The 14,895-nt window shown below is 41.8% G+C and overlaps 1 protein-coding gene across 3 annotated transcripts in view; it reads right to left on the bottom strand.

The window, feature by feature from the left end:
* Positions 1-14,895, bottom strand: part of csmd3a (CUB and Sushi multiple domains 3a) — a 534,059-nt gene that overhangs the window by 351,459 nt on the left and 167,705 nt on the right. For all 3 annotated transcript variants that reach the window (XM_037534188.1, XM_037534189.1, XM_037534190.1), the window contains exons 6-7: positions 10,076-10,188; positions 5,716-5,793 (exon numbers count right to left, since the gene is read on the bottom strand). In XM_037534188.1, the coding sequence (XP_037390085.1) occupies positions 5,716-5,793; positions 10,076-10,188 (191 nt within the window). The remainder of the gene's footprint in view (positions 1-5,715; positions 5,794-10,075; positions 10,189-14,895) is intronic.

The following is a 14,895-nucleotide window of genomic DNA, read 5'->3' as shown; positions in this document are numbered from 1 at the left end:
CTAGACAACCTTTGGGAACACCACACGGAAAAAGATGCGCCAGTGTAGAGGCTAATAAATACAGGCACTATAGTCTGGTTGCTAGCAGCAATGTTAGGTATCTGGCTTCCTTCTGTCTTAAAAATAAAACAAATTAAAGAAAAATTCCAAAAGCTGTTCCCATCTTCAATCATCAGAAAATTTTCTTAGTCTTTTTAAACCAGAACATTTTAATCTAGCACCACTGTTTGAGGCAAATAGGCATGGCTGTATAGCTTTTTTTCATCAAATTTAACCCCTTAAATGCCAGGGACTGCCGGCACGCCCAATGTTCTGTTACATATTTTTTATTAAGAACAGCTTAGTCAGTTTGCACTTAAGTCCCCATAGTTGTATGTCGCTGTTGTCGGAACAAAATCTCGTATCTCCAAAATGGTAACTTTACAGGAGAAGGTAAAAACTTACTTTACTTTTAATGTAAGTCAATGGAACCAGAATTTTTTCCAGGTCATATCCATCCATTTCTTTTGGTCCATTCATCATGAAATGTATGTATGACGTAAAGCACAACAGGTTTTTTCAAATGATGTCAAAAACTGAAAAATGACAAAAAATTGATTTTTTTTTTGTTCCGACAGCAGCCACATGAATAATAAGCTTTAGTATGAAAAAGGTTTTGAGAGGATGAACCTCTGAAGCCTCATATAAATGTACTCATATATATGAACAATTGAAAAGCTGTAAAGTACCTACTAGATTTTTATAAAAGGAAAAACTGTGGCAGCTTTACTTGTGGGTTGTATCTTGAAAGGACTGGCACTCAATTTAGTTTAAAGACTTCAACTCTGAGCACGTTTCTCATCAGACTAACATGTCTGTGAAGGCTTTTCAGTCATCCAAGCCATTGAACTGTCTACTAGTAGTAAGTCAAGGCGAGTGGTTTAATCTGTCAGACGTTTTAATCAGTCACCTGACACTTCACCGGTTCAAAAAAAGGTTGTGAGAATATTCTCCAGCTTGCCTGTTAGGAACATTAGTCTTTTAGGCTGATGTATTTCTTAAGCCTTAGAACTCACAGTTATTGTGATAGCAAAAGCATGGTACAGTTATATAGAAATGATTTCTCATTATTTCTCAGGTTTCCAAGTCTGGAGTTCAAAAAAGGACTACAAGATCAGAAAATGTGACTGCAAGACCTGGGATACCTCCAGGACTGTCCACACCAGATAAACAGCACGAAAAGCTTTCATCTTTGAGAGATTTGCGGTAGATCTGAAAAAATCCACAGATGTTTCTGTCCATCCTTCCACTGTGAGACAACTCAGCACTATGGGTCTGAAAGGATGTGTTGTCAATCAATCAATCAACCTTTATTTTGACTCGGAAGTACATTGAGGGCAACCCCTCAATTTTCAATGTAGCCGAGCGAGAAACTTTTATTGATAAAAGGGAAACAGGCAAAAAAGAACATCTGATAAGTGGGTAAGATTTTATGGACGTGGTTTGTAATTGGAATCACTGTCACTGGGTGAAGCAGAAAACCAAACCAACTTCTAAGACTGAACTTTGGAGATGTGGAAAAATATCCCTGAAATCAAGTCTCCTGAAAAGAATGGAAGCTGTAATAAAGGCCAATACTGGAAACACTAAATACTGGATAGATCCCATTTAAAATTTAGCGGTTGAAGCTCACGTGTAATTTTCTGTTTCATATGTTTTCAGCTTTTTTAGAATTCTTTTATACTTAATTGTCATCCTGACTGGAAATTAAATGACTCTGTGGCTTTTGCGCAGTTGTTTATATATCCAGTGACTCTGAAAGTGGCTCAGCCTATCAGATTTTGGAATTTTTCCTTTTTTATAACTCAGCGCTCATACAAATGACTGCACTAGGGGTGGGGCAAAACCCGATTCTTAGATGCATCGCGATGTGCACCTGAACGATTCTGAATCGATTCACAAATACCAAAAAGCGATTTTCGAAGTTTTCATTCATAATGTAATGCTGACGGAACATAAAAGGCGGAACCTGGAATTGCAGAAATGAAGTGTGGAAGTGAAGCGCCACAGGATCTTATTTCACCGTAACGGCGCATTTTATCACAGATGAGCGGCAGCAGCGTCTCATGTGCTCCAAACAAGAGCAGTGAATGAATCTTCCAGTTCACTCACCACATCACTTCCATTTGACGTATTAATAAAAGATATTGGAAGTAAATTCATTATGGATCATTGCAGATACTTTGCTTTAAAAGTACCAAGACATCACACAGTGAGAAAAAAGAAATCTTGTATAGCAAAAAAAGATGCATCGATAAATTGTGAGGTGCCGAGAGATTCCCACCCCTAGACTGCACACAATCAACTGTATTAAAGCATTAAGTTATTAAAAACACAGGCGGGAAAGGGTGGAGAGCCCTCTCTGGGTCGGGGATGAGCTCTTGCCTCAAGTGGAGGAGTTTAAGTATCTCGGGGTCTTGTTCACGAGTGATGGTACAAGGGAGCGGGAGACTGACAGGCGGATTGGTGCTGGGTCAGCAGTGATGCGGGCTCTTTACCGGTCTGTTGTGGTAAAGAAAGAGCTGAGCCATAAGGCAAGGCTCTCGATTTACTGGTCGATCTACGTTCCCACCCTCACCTATGGTCATGAGCTTTGGGTAATGACCGAAAGAACGAGATCGCGAATACAAGCGGCCGAAATGAGTTTCCTCCGCAGGGTGTCTGGACTCTCCCTTAGAGATGGGGTGAGAAGTTCGGTCATCCGGGAGGGACTCGGAGTAGAGCCGCTGCTTCTTCACGTCGGGAGGAGCCAGCTGAGGTGGTTCGGGCATCTGGTTAGGTGTCATCTGGTTAGGTGTCACAGGCAAGTCCGCCCGGGAGGAGACCCCGGGGAAGACCCAGGACACGCTGACGTGACTATATCGCCCAGCTGGCCTAGGAGCGCCTCGGAATCCCCCTTGGAGAGCTAGTGGAAGTGGCTGGGGAAAGGGAGGTCTGGGCCTCATTGCTTAGGATGCTGCCCCCGCGATCCGAACCCCGGAGAAGCAGAAGATGATGGATGGATGGATGGATGGATGGTTATTAAAAACAACTGTGCTGTTAATGGAACAATCTTTTATCGTTAAGATGCTTGGGAACTGTAGACTTTTGTCAATGAACTGCATTCGTTCATTAATAATACATGAAATTATTTACTGCAATAAGCATTTCAAAACAGTTTCCGATTCAAACCCAGCGATTTCAAGTTTTAAGAGTTTTACCCTGCTTTGCATTGTGCCTAACAACCCCCTTTACACGTGGTAAAACCTTGGTCTCTGGTGGTTTAATGCTTCACTATCCCTCTGCATTCTGAACTCAATCAAAACAAAAGTTGAAATTGATACTCACTCTACAAACGCATGGGAAATGACTGTAAGCCAGGCTTACTTGCTGTCGGTTCGGTGGCGGTGATCTTGCGTTGGTAAATGAAAGACCCCATTGATTTACACAGGGGTGTTTGCTGGCATATTGGGGCACTGCGTAAGACTAGGCTGAGCCCAATAATTCACTCATAATTCATCATTCAGAATGTGCGAGGCAGTCACTGTGAAATTGAGGGTAATAAAAATTCTATCCTGTAGTAATTACGCATTTGAAGTGCTACACTGTTGGCTTGAAAATGAATCATTGTGCTCAATACCTTATTACATGGGAGCCACGCAAGCATGCACTTAAAACTGGTAGAGAATAAGAATCATCGTCAATGACAGTGATTAGTCAATAACGTGCGGCCCAAATCTGTACCCAGACCAGCGTGGTGGACTGTGTCCCTCCCCGTGCTCATTTTCTCTCCATTAAAGGCGATGCTCTGTCATCCTACAAGAACAAAGTGGTGACCCTGCCACAGTGAAGTGGGATCAAGGGCAATTAGAATGCCCGGCTCAAACTTATGAGGTTCTAGATGCAGTAGTCAATAATCATTAGCATGGCATGAAATGATTTCATGCTTTGTTAACACTGTTTACTTATAAAGAGTGGACATCATATTTTGGCTCATTCTGCAGTAAGAAAGCTGCTCAGTCTTTTACTTTTACCCAATTTCCTTCCAAATTTAGTCCTTGACCTACTAAGCTAAATTTAAACTTTTTTTAAAAAAAAAAACGCTGTCCAATGACGCCAACTGCTAATTCTGTTGTGTCAGCCAACAGACGCCCATGTTGACAGGCATCCCACTGAGTAGTACTGGAGAGGGAGGGTCACCCTACCCACACGGGGAGCTAGGTCCTCCTTTGTAGTGTCTTGCTTATTTATACATCCTTATTAGGTTGTTAAGCTCATTTTTCCATTAAAGTGTCAGTTGTTTAGTGGAGCCGTTTTTTCTTTAGAGAGCTTGTCTTTGGGAATTACCTGCATGACTGAAGGCAGGATCTCATGACAAGTACCCAAGGAGTTTAGCTATAGTCAGCAGCCTAATGTTAACTGGAATAAAGTCAATGTTGCGCAGGTTGGGAGGTTGGGAGTGAAGTCAACACAGTCAGGTATAACGTAGTTTGTCGTATTATATGATTTAATTGTGCTCTTTTACATTTTAGTATTTATTTAGAACCATCAGCCATCTGTGTTTGCACACTGTGGAATTAGACCTCCGCATTTAACCCATCCGTGCAGTGAAAAACCACACACTAGGGGGCAGTGAGCACACTTGCCCGGAGCGGTGGGCAGCCCTATCCGCAGTGCCCGGGGAGCAGTTGGGGGTTAGGTGCCTTGCTCAAGGGCACTTCAGTCACGGACTGTCAGCCGAGGGGATCGAACCGGCGACCTTCCGGACACAGTCCACTGTTCTTCACACTAAGGGCTTCTTGATCCTTTCAGACCCACAGCGCCGAGGCGTCTCCTCACAGTGGAAGGATGGCCAGAAACTCCTGAGTGGACATTTTCAGATCTGAAGCAGCTTGATTTCCGCTCTCTCTCAGAGATGAAAGCTTTTCGTGCTGTTTATCTGATATGGACATTGTTGGTGGTCTACTAGATGTCGCAGTGACGTTTCACAACCTTTTAGTATCTTTTTGTTTTTTTTTACTATATTTTTAGAATCTTTTTTAACTCCAGTTTTGGAAACTGCTGAGAGGCGTTGCTGATGATCAAGAGAACATTTTACAAAGTAAGAATCCTTAAGAAGCTAGATAATGTATGCCAAAAGTGACTGTCCAATAGGAATATACCTAAGCTTTGCTCTTATTGGATAAAAAGAGTCCACTAATAGCTTCCTGCCTTGTGAAATACCCCCAGGAGGCTTTTTCACTGAACAATAGAGCGTTTGGAAGCCTGAAGAAGGCGGTTTCACAACATTGGTGCCAAATCCAATACAAAAGATAAGGAGTTATCAGAAGAGTTTGTGTGCCTTAACTAGTAACTGACTTTTATTTAGCCAATTTCTAACTTTACGTGGTCATTAATAAAGACTTCTATGTGTTGCTGCTGGTTTTTATAGTCGTCTCAACAGCATTTATATTGTATGCTGTGTTTTCCATGCAGTCTATGTCCGTCAGTCGATGCATGTTTACTGCTAAACAGGTTGTAAAAAACAACTGTAAAACGAAAAGGGTCCAAGCAGAAGAGGCCGAGGCATCTCAGCATCAGGAAGCAGCTAGGTTTTCCTAAACCACGGCGCTGACCTTGTGAAAGTCCCGTCTTTGTAACTCGCTTCTTCAATATAAATGAGCTCTTTAACAACATGCAAAGGAACGGTGGACTTACTTATTGAAAATTTACTTGTGTTGTCTTTCCCAGGCAATAGCTTCACTCCTCTTGATTTAAAATCTCCAGACCGTTTCACTGTTCGGGGAGGGAAAAAAAGAGAAATGAAATGAAAGCAGACGGAGCAAGTCTCCCAGAGAATAGCTTACAATCCTGGGATCAATCTCTGCTGGCTCCATTTGTAGCAGGCCTGAGAAAATATGAGCGAGAGGAAGCAGCTGGACAAGGACAGAATCTTCCCCTTTCGAGACATGGAGAGCGGCGTGTTACATGGCTAACGATCTTTCGGTCAGGAGGCCTGGGATTTCACAGTCTCAATTCCAGCTCCTAATCCGCAAAGATGGCTGAATCTGATGCAATGCATTCACCGAGGGATTGAATGCAGCGGAATCCCATTGGTTCTGACCAACAACACCGTTAGTTTCAGGTTCCTGTGTGGAATCTTTGGAAAGTTTTGGGTAAAGCTGAGCCAGGTTCGTACCTCAGAGTATGTTCTGAGATTATGTAACATGTAACGGTCCTACTTTTGAAAAAGTGCCATCTGCAACAGATTCTAGCTTTTTTAAAGGCGGTCGTTTGTTTTCCGTCAGCTCAACGGACACTGACTGAAAATTATCCGGGGTTGGGTGACAAAATCCAAAATCCAAATGGGATCATGCTGTTCCCCCATATATTGTTACGCTTTATAGCTTTTCTGTTTATTTGAATTATGAATACGACTTTATTCGAATGTACACTGTGATTACCGATGCTAATGTATCTGGCGCCGAATAAAACCCAGGCGTGGTGATAAAAAGTATACAAGACCAGTTCAGTCCCAGCTGTTATCTCAGGTTAACACATCTGTCTGACTTTCACATTCAGCACTGTTTAGCACTGTTTCATTAGCAGTGAATTAGTAGTTATTTGCAGAAATGTCTTATTTAAACGTGTTTGGCAAAGAATATACATCTAAAATGTTTAACCAGTTGACCTCAGCAGGGAGTTTATCACCATATACAGTAGAATAAAATAAAGAATAAACAGAAAAACAATTAAAAGTAACAAGAATTTCTCGGGTCCATATTTTTCCTGGACGCCTTCACAGCCGCCACAGAGACTCGTTAATATCATCAATTACATCATGAGCTCAATTTACTGAGCACTGATTGGTCAAACCAGGAGCTGCTTTTTAACTACATATAATACTGGGCTTCCTCGAGGAGCAGCTTGGAGATGGGTAAACACACACACCAACATCCAGAAAATCACTATATATTATATTTATATATACAAACTACACAAATAAATAGATTTTGAAAATGTGTGTTGGGTGCCTAAGACTTTCGCTCAGTGCTGTTTATCAGGTTTATTAGGATCCTACCAATCTGATGGGTGTTATTAGCTTTGGGGGGTTTCAAATAAAGTGACCAGCCTTGTGTTTGACAAACGTTCTCTGAAAACGGATGTCAGGGCTACAGAGTTTGTGCTGGCGTGACGAGCAAGGCTGTGCCAGCGTTTCCGCTTTCATCATTTCTTCATGACAAAAGACAGGAAGGCGTCAGGACGTCTGAAAGGCTGATGCAGGAGCCGTGATAAACAGTGATCAGGGACTCTCATTAAACGATGACAACTGATTAATTACGATCTCACATGCAGCTCTAAACGAGCCATTGTGGCCCACATGGCCATTAAATTACATATAAAGATTCTTCTCGTGATGGCGTTCCTTATTTTTGCAAGAGTTCAGAGGCTTCTCTCCTACACACAGGCAGCAAAAATTGGTTTCATAACCTCCTGATACCGTATATTAATTATTAACAAATAGCTTCTGCAGCGCGATCGACCCTGTTTTACTACAACTTTGACAGGTCATCCTTATTTCATAAATGGGCAAAAATCAAATTAACTTCTTTAATGTGAAAATAATGACCTGCTGATTAAGATAAAGGAGGCAATTAAAGATTCCTGTAATATCGGAACTTTCCCAACATATCCTAACTTTCTCTACGTGTTAGTTGATTAAAGCACTGGCAGCTAATAACCTTAATTGACAGATATAATGGCATGAAATAGAGGAAAGTGTCATAAATTGAAAGCCCTCACTGCAGTAACCATGTGTTTCTACACCTTAGGCAGTTCATTAGCATTAGAGAGCTAACAGCGATGCTAAAAGCTAAGCAGAGCTGCACAATGTATCGTTTTTAGTACAATACTGTTATCATACAAAGCTTCAATAAGCCAATATGTCGTATAACTACATTATAAATGAACCAATATGTATGAAAGGGCATATTTTTTATATATATATGGTGCAAATATTGGTAAAGTTTCAAAAATGATCATTCAGTACATCATCCATAAAGTCTATACATGGAAATTAAGCTATAACAACAGTTAGAATTCATTTTGTGACCTCACAAAAACAGTGCATTTACATATTTCCGCATGCACAATCAAGAGCAGTTTAGCTCCGCCCACTCAGTGTTTCAGCTCAGACTGCTTTTGATGAGGCACAATACAGGGCAGCCAATCAGCTCCTTTACATATATCAGCCTTAAAGGCACAGACTGTAATTAATAACAGTATACCAAACAGTTTTAAGCTCGTTAACTCACAAATATTTCCAGCAAGTATTACAGCACTGTGTGAAAGTTTTAGGCGTCTATGCAAATTTTTTAACAGTTGACCTCAGCAGTGAGTTTTATCACAATATACATTAGAATATGGTCGTATTCATAATTCAAATAAACAGAAAAACTATAAAAAGTAACAAGAATCACAATTTATTATATATAATCATTATTTATTAATATTCTATAAATGTTGTTTATTCAAATATTAAGACTTTTCTCAGCAAATAAACACAAACTACACAAATAAATAGATTCTGAAAATGAGTCTTGGCTGCCTAAGACTTTCACACGGCCCTGTATTTAGAAATATCAACTTTTTTCTTTTTTACTAAGAAAGGGTGAGGGTAACTTTTTTACATTAAACCCATTATTGCCAAGAAAAACAGGCAGTTTAATTTTAAGGGATAAAAAGAGGTTGAAAAATAGTCTTGTGAAGAGATTATTTTGATATGTAATTTAAAACAACACAAAATGTTCTAAGTGGATCTCAGAGAGAAAAGATAAATAACTAAAAGACTAACATTTAAAAAGGTAACAGGTTCTAGCTATTAACTAAGAAAGCATGTGATACCAACTCTACGGTGCCACGTAATTTTAGTGCTTAATGTAAAAAGGTACATAAAGTACAAAGAGTCTTATGTATCTGTCTATTACCTATAAACAGAACAGAATCCGGGCTGTACAAACCTAATTCCATAAAAGGGAATTGGGAATCTGTAGGCAGTACACCAGGTAAAACACCAGGTAAAACACCAGGTAAAACACCAGGTACAACACCAGGTAAAACACCAGGTAAAACGCAGATAAAAACAGAAAGCAGTGATTTCTAAGTCCAGGATGTGGAAAGAATTTAGATGGAAGAATTTGACCAGTCATTTTATCACTGCTGAAATTCTGTTTTCATTGTAATACACGTCCAACAGAATTTACTAATCACTGCTCTCTGTGTTTAGTAGCTTTCTACATACCATCTCAACTTTTCTGGACTTTGTATATGTATCTCACTATAATACTGTTTTACCGGATTCTTACCATTTACTGCCATCTGTGCATCGTGGACCATCATTTTACATCATACAATCTACCTTCTGCTCGGAGGTGTTTCCAAATCACTTTCCTGCTTAATTGTGTAATACAGGGTGATTCTAAACGATTCATCCAAATTCAAAGTGATTTATGTGTAAATGGTTTAACTGAGCATGAAGTTTATTATGTAAAGGTCTCAGTCTGAACCTCCTCCAGCTGTACGGACATCAACGCCACAGTCAAACTCATCCCAGAGTGGACTGAGCGTGTCGGGCGTCGCCGCTCTCACGGCTCTTTCAGTGGGATTTCGGAGATCATCCAGTGCTGTGGAACCAGCGCCGAACGCTCTGAGCTGCTGGAGCTTCACTGCTGATCAAAATCACACCGCACAGTTCTGACGGACTCACTCTGATTGACGTGGAGAACGCAGAACGCTATCGGCTCAGGGGTCTCAGCTCCTCTCAGACTGAAGAGAGTCATCATCCAGAGAAAGTTAGAAACTCTAAGACCTCCTCTTCCAATTGGATTGTGATTGGTTCCTAGGAGCCTCACGGTTGTAAAAATATGTCGCTTTGGAATCGGATGAATAGCACGAGTATGTTTGTACTGACCACACTATTACTCCAGAACTTATGGGGGCTGTAAAAGTGTTACCCTTTATGAACATCTGCATTATTCAGCTACACTACAAACCAAGCTCCAATAACCAAAAACTTTACCTTGATACTGAGCACTAAAGCCTTTGTGTCGATGCCCGTTATCGGTGACGAAGTGGAGCCGCAGCCAGTTTTTGTTGCTGACTATGGGCACAGGAATATTCGTCCCAGACAACCTGAAACATAAAAAAAAAGAATAAACACAGAGATCAGCCGCAGCTCACTGCCATCTCTCGCCACAGGCAAACGTACATAATATGTAGCCCTGAGGAACATGCAGGGTTGAAGATACAGGAGCACAACGAGATACATTAACATGCAGCTCAACCTTTCTTAGCTCAGGGCTCTGAATCTCATGCCTTTGGCTGGAGATAGACTTTTTATTGCCTTGGTTGGGGCCTCAATTAAAGGCAATCTCACCCTGGACTCACATTATCCACTTTAACAGAGCAACGCTCTCCGTGAAAAAGAGCCTCTGTGAAAAAGCATGGCCGCGGCTCGGGGCCTATTTTCAGACGGCCTACGTGGGGTTCTTCACTCACAGCATCAATCTTTCAAATGACATCCATTTTCTTTAAGTATAAATGAACACTTATCAAGGGCAATGATGTCAAAATGTAATGGAACTTAAAGCCCACGGCTGCTGGAGGAACACGATGTAAGAAGTTGATGAGTCCAACCTGAAAAGAGTGGACTGTCATTTCAGTTCCATTCCATATCATCATCTTGCTGGAGTTCAACCCAGGAAAGCACAAAGAAATGGCATGGAAGGCGTGTGGGGATGTGTTATATAAAGGAATAATGTGGTCCTGGGTTCCTTGTTAGAAACATTATAAGTAGTCACTTAGTGTCAATCACTGTATTTGCAGAAAACAGAACGATTTTGGGTAACGTTTTATTTTTGTCCTACTTAGCAGGTCCCTACCCACTTCAACGTTCAACCATCTATTAAATGCATCTGAACATTAAGTCGCAATAATAATAACAATAATAATAGATTCCACTCAATTTAACCCAAAATTTAGATCTAATCCTACACCTAACCCACAACCAGAAGCATCGAGCAGCATCAAAAAATCCAACATCCATTGTTCAAGGTGTAGACACTGCCACCGACATTTGGCATTGATGCGCTTGCAGACCTCCAGCACAGATCAATTTCTTAAGCACCTCTTTTTGTTATTACTGCATTCAATTAAACCCAAAACCAGACTACAGAAATCAATGGTAGATGACATGTGGCTTAACATCTTTTAGATAATCAGGCAAATACTAACAGTCGGTTACTTCATCTAATGTTACTAGCCAGTCACTGTGATACTTTCTGTGTGGTATAGCTGCACTTTGTATAACATGCTATGCTATGTGATGTGACACAGTGTTACACTACGGACGGCAAGAGAACAACAGAAAAGTTTGGCGGAGGAGGGATAATCGTGGGCTGGAGGTTAGGGAACCAGCCCTGTGACCGGAAGGTTGCCGGTTCGATGCCCTTGGCTGACAATCCATGACTTAAGTGCCCTTGAGCAAGACACCTAACCCCCAATTGCTCCCCAGGTGCCATGGATAGGGCTGCCCGCTGCTCTGGGCAAGTGTGTTCACTGACTGCCCCTAGTGTGCATGTATGTGGGTATTTCACTGCACGGATGGGTTAAATGCAGAGGTGTAATAACACAGTGAGAAATGATTGAAAATTCTAATAATGGTCCAGGGATGCTTTTCAGGGTTTGGGCCCCTTATTTCCAGTAAAGGGTAATGTTAATGCTACAGCATACAAAGGCGTTTTTGACAATCTTATGATTCCAACTTCGTGACAACAGTTTGAGGATAGACCTTTCCTGTTCCAGTATGACAGGTCAAGCTCCAAAAACACATGGTTTGATGGTTTTGATGTGAAGGAGCTCCAATGACCTGCACAGTGCCCTGTCCTCATCCCCACTGAACACCTTTGGGATTAATTGGACCGTTGAACAAACACACTCCAGAATCTTGTGGAAAGCCTTCCGAAAAGAGTAGAGCCTGTTATAACCACAAAGGGGACACCTCCATATTAATGGCCATGGTTTGGACTGGGATGTCCAACAAGAGCACACAGGTGTGATGGTCAGGTGTCCACATACTTTTGTCTATATAGTGTTTAGTCAAAATGGAGGAAAAAACATTGTTTACTTCAACGTATGTTAATGCCCTGAGATTTCATTCCAAATCATTTAGGACCGTTTCTGTTGGTGGCAGGCATTTTCAAATAAAACTGGGGAAAAAAAAACACAGGTTGTGAAATGACAGTGATGATGAATAAATGCATCAAGGAATGTCAGTCCACTTTTAAGTAATATAATAATAAAGAAACTGTCCTCAAACGACATTTGAAGGAAAAATCTGACATTGACAGGGCTAACTTCAGCTGGTACCCATTTCAATCTATTGATCTAATGAACAGATTCACAAATAAAAATGCTCAAACAGCATCAGAGATTTGTCCTTCTGCCCTCCACAGCCTCAATCCAAAAATCTATGACAGGTGGTGTCAAAACTTCCCCACTTCAAGTGATGTGACATGAATTGACCCTCCATTCTGATGTGTCTAACTGCCTCACATCTAGACAAATACTTCAAACTCAATTCTGATATGTAGGCTGTTTTGTTCTTGGGAGAACAGAGCTCCAAACAGAACACTCAAAACATTCCGTCAAAAAAATAAGAAGAGACTTACATAAGCGATAGGTGGGAATAGAGGTGAAGCCCCTGCTGAACCTACAAGAGCTCTGGGTAGAGAAGTGACGTGATAACTCTGGCTGATGTTAGTATTCTACACGTTCTCCTTTCACTGCCATTTTTAACGGTTTGAGATGTGCTATATTGTAATGTGACATATTAGAAGCGACTGGTGACCGTATAGATAGCGTCTTCGGATAGGGACGTGAATTTTGGCAAATTCTTTTGACTGATAAGTGACCATTATTAGTTGGTGATTAATCATAACCAACAACACTCACTCACATTTTCCTACATACACTATATCGCCAAAAGTATTCGCTCATCCGGCTTCACACACATATGAACTTGAGTGACGTCCCATTCTTAATCCATAGGGTTTAATATGATGTTGGCCCACCCTTTGCAGCTATAACAGCTTCAACTCTTCTGGGAAGGCTTTCCACAAGGGTTAGGAGTGTTTATGGGAATTTCTGACCGTTCTTCCAGAAGCACATTTGTGAGGTCAGACGCTGATGTTGGACGAGAAGGCCTGGCTCACAGTCTCCGCTCTAATTCATCCCAAAGGTGTTCTATGGAGTTGAGGTCAGGACTCTGTGCAGGCCAGTCAAGTTCTTCCACAGCAAACTAGCTCATCCGTGTCTTTATGGACCTGCTTTGTGCACTGGTGTGCAGTCATGTTGGAACAGGAAGGGGCCGTCCCCAAACTGTTCCCACAAAGTCGGGAGCATGAAATTGTCCAAAATCTCTTGGTGCTGAAGCTTTAAGAGTTCCTTTCACTGGAACTAAGGGGCCGAGCCCAACTCCTGAAAAACACCCCCACACCATGATCCCCCCTCCACCAAACTTTACACTTGGCACAATGCAGTCAGACAAGGACCGTCTCCTGGCAACCGCCAAACCCAGACTTGTCCATCGGATTGCTAGAGAAGCATGCTTGGTCACTCCAGAGAACACGTCTCCACTGCTCTAGAGTCCAGTGGTGGCACTTTACACCACTGCATTCCACGCTTTGCATTGCGCTTGGTGATGTAAGGCTTGGATGCAGCTGCTCGACCATGGAAACCCATTCCATGAAGCTCTCTACGCTGTTCTTGAGCTGATCTGAAGGCCACATGAAGTTTGGAGGTCTGTAGTGATTGACTCTGCAGAAAGTCGGTGACCTCTGCGCACTATGCCCCTCAGCATCCGCTGACCGCTCTGTCATTTTACGTGGCCGACCACTTCGTGGCTGAGTTGCTGGCGTTCCCAATCTCTTCCACTTTGTTATAATCCCACTGACAGTTGACTGTGGAATATTTAGTAGTGAGGAAATTTCTCGACTGGACTTGCTGCACAGGTGGCGTCCGATCACGGCACCACGCTGGAATTCTCTGAGCTCCTGAGAGTGACCCATTCTTTCACTAATGTCTGTAGAAGCAGTCTGCAGGCCGAGGGGCTCGGCTTTATACACCTGTGGCCATGGAAGTGACTGGAACACCTGAATTCAGTGATTTGGATGGGTGAGTGAGGACTTTTGGCAATATAGTGTACTTCAGCACACTGGCTGTCTTTTATGCTTTCACAATGAATAGACCAATAGGAATGCTCCAAAACTACTTGGAGTAAAATTTCGTTACATAAGCGTTTTTCACCCTCTCCTGTAAGGTTGCCATACTTCTTTTTCTTTGGACAGCAACGATACATGGCCCGGCGGGGTCTAGCTTCAAGGCCCAAGGTACTATTAAAAGGCTTTTTAAACTCCTGAAACACCAAATTGCAAAGGCATTAATATTTTCCTGTCCTACGTTTTTAATGGCCAACTTCAACATCCAGACAGAATGATAGAAAAGACCATTACCTTGATAATTCTACATTTAAAGACCTTCATAAGCTCCCTGATCCTTCTTCTGTGCAGTGACAAACAGTGTGGTATTTCCTGAACGCTGGATCTTTTGTTGTTAATAACTGCAAGTAGGCAAAAGATGTTACACATCTTCTCCAGTAAAAAGGAAAGCGGTCTTTGTTCGTAATCAGGGCTTTCAGATCTTTCTGGCTTTGTGTGAACTGCAAATCAAAGGTTATTTAGTGATACTGTGACTTTGGACGGCAAATTATTCAATATCATTATTAGACATCTGCGACGGACTGGCGACCTGTCCAGGGTGTATCCTGCCTTCTGCCCGAAG

This window comes from Pygocentrus nattereri, chromosome 24 (assembly GCF_015220715.1).
Source record: "Pygocentrus nattereri isolate fPygNat1 chromosome 24, fPygNat1.pri, whole genome shotgun sequence".
Classification (NCBI taxonomy): Eukaryota; Metazoa; Chordata; class Actinopteri; order Characiformes; family Serrasalmidae; genus Pygocentrus; species Pygocentrus nattereri.
Note: the sequence above shows the minus strand (reverse complement) of the source record. Positions and strands in the feature narration are given on the sequence as shown.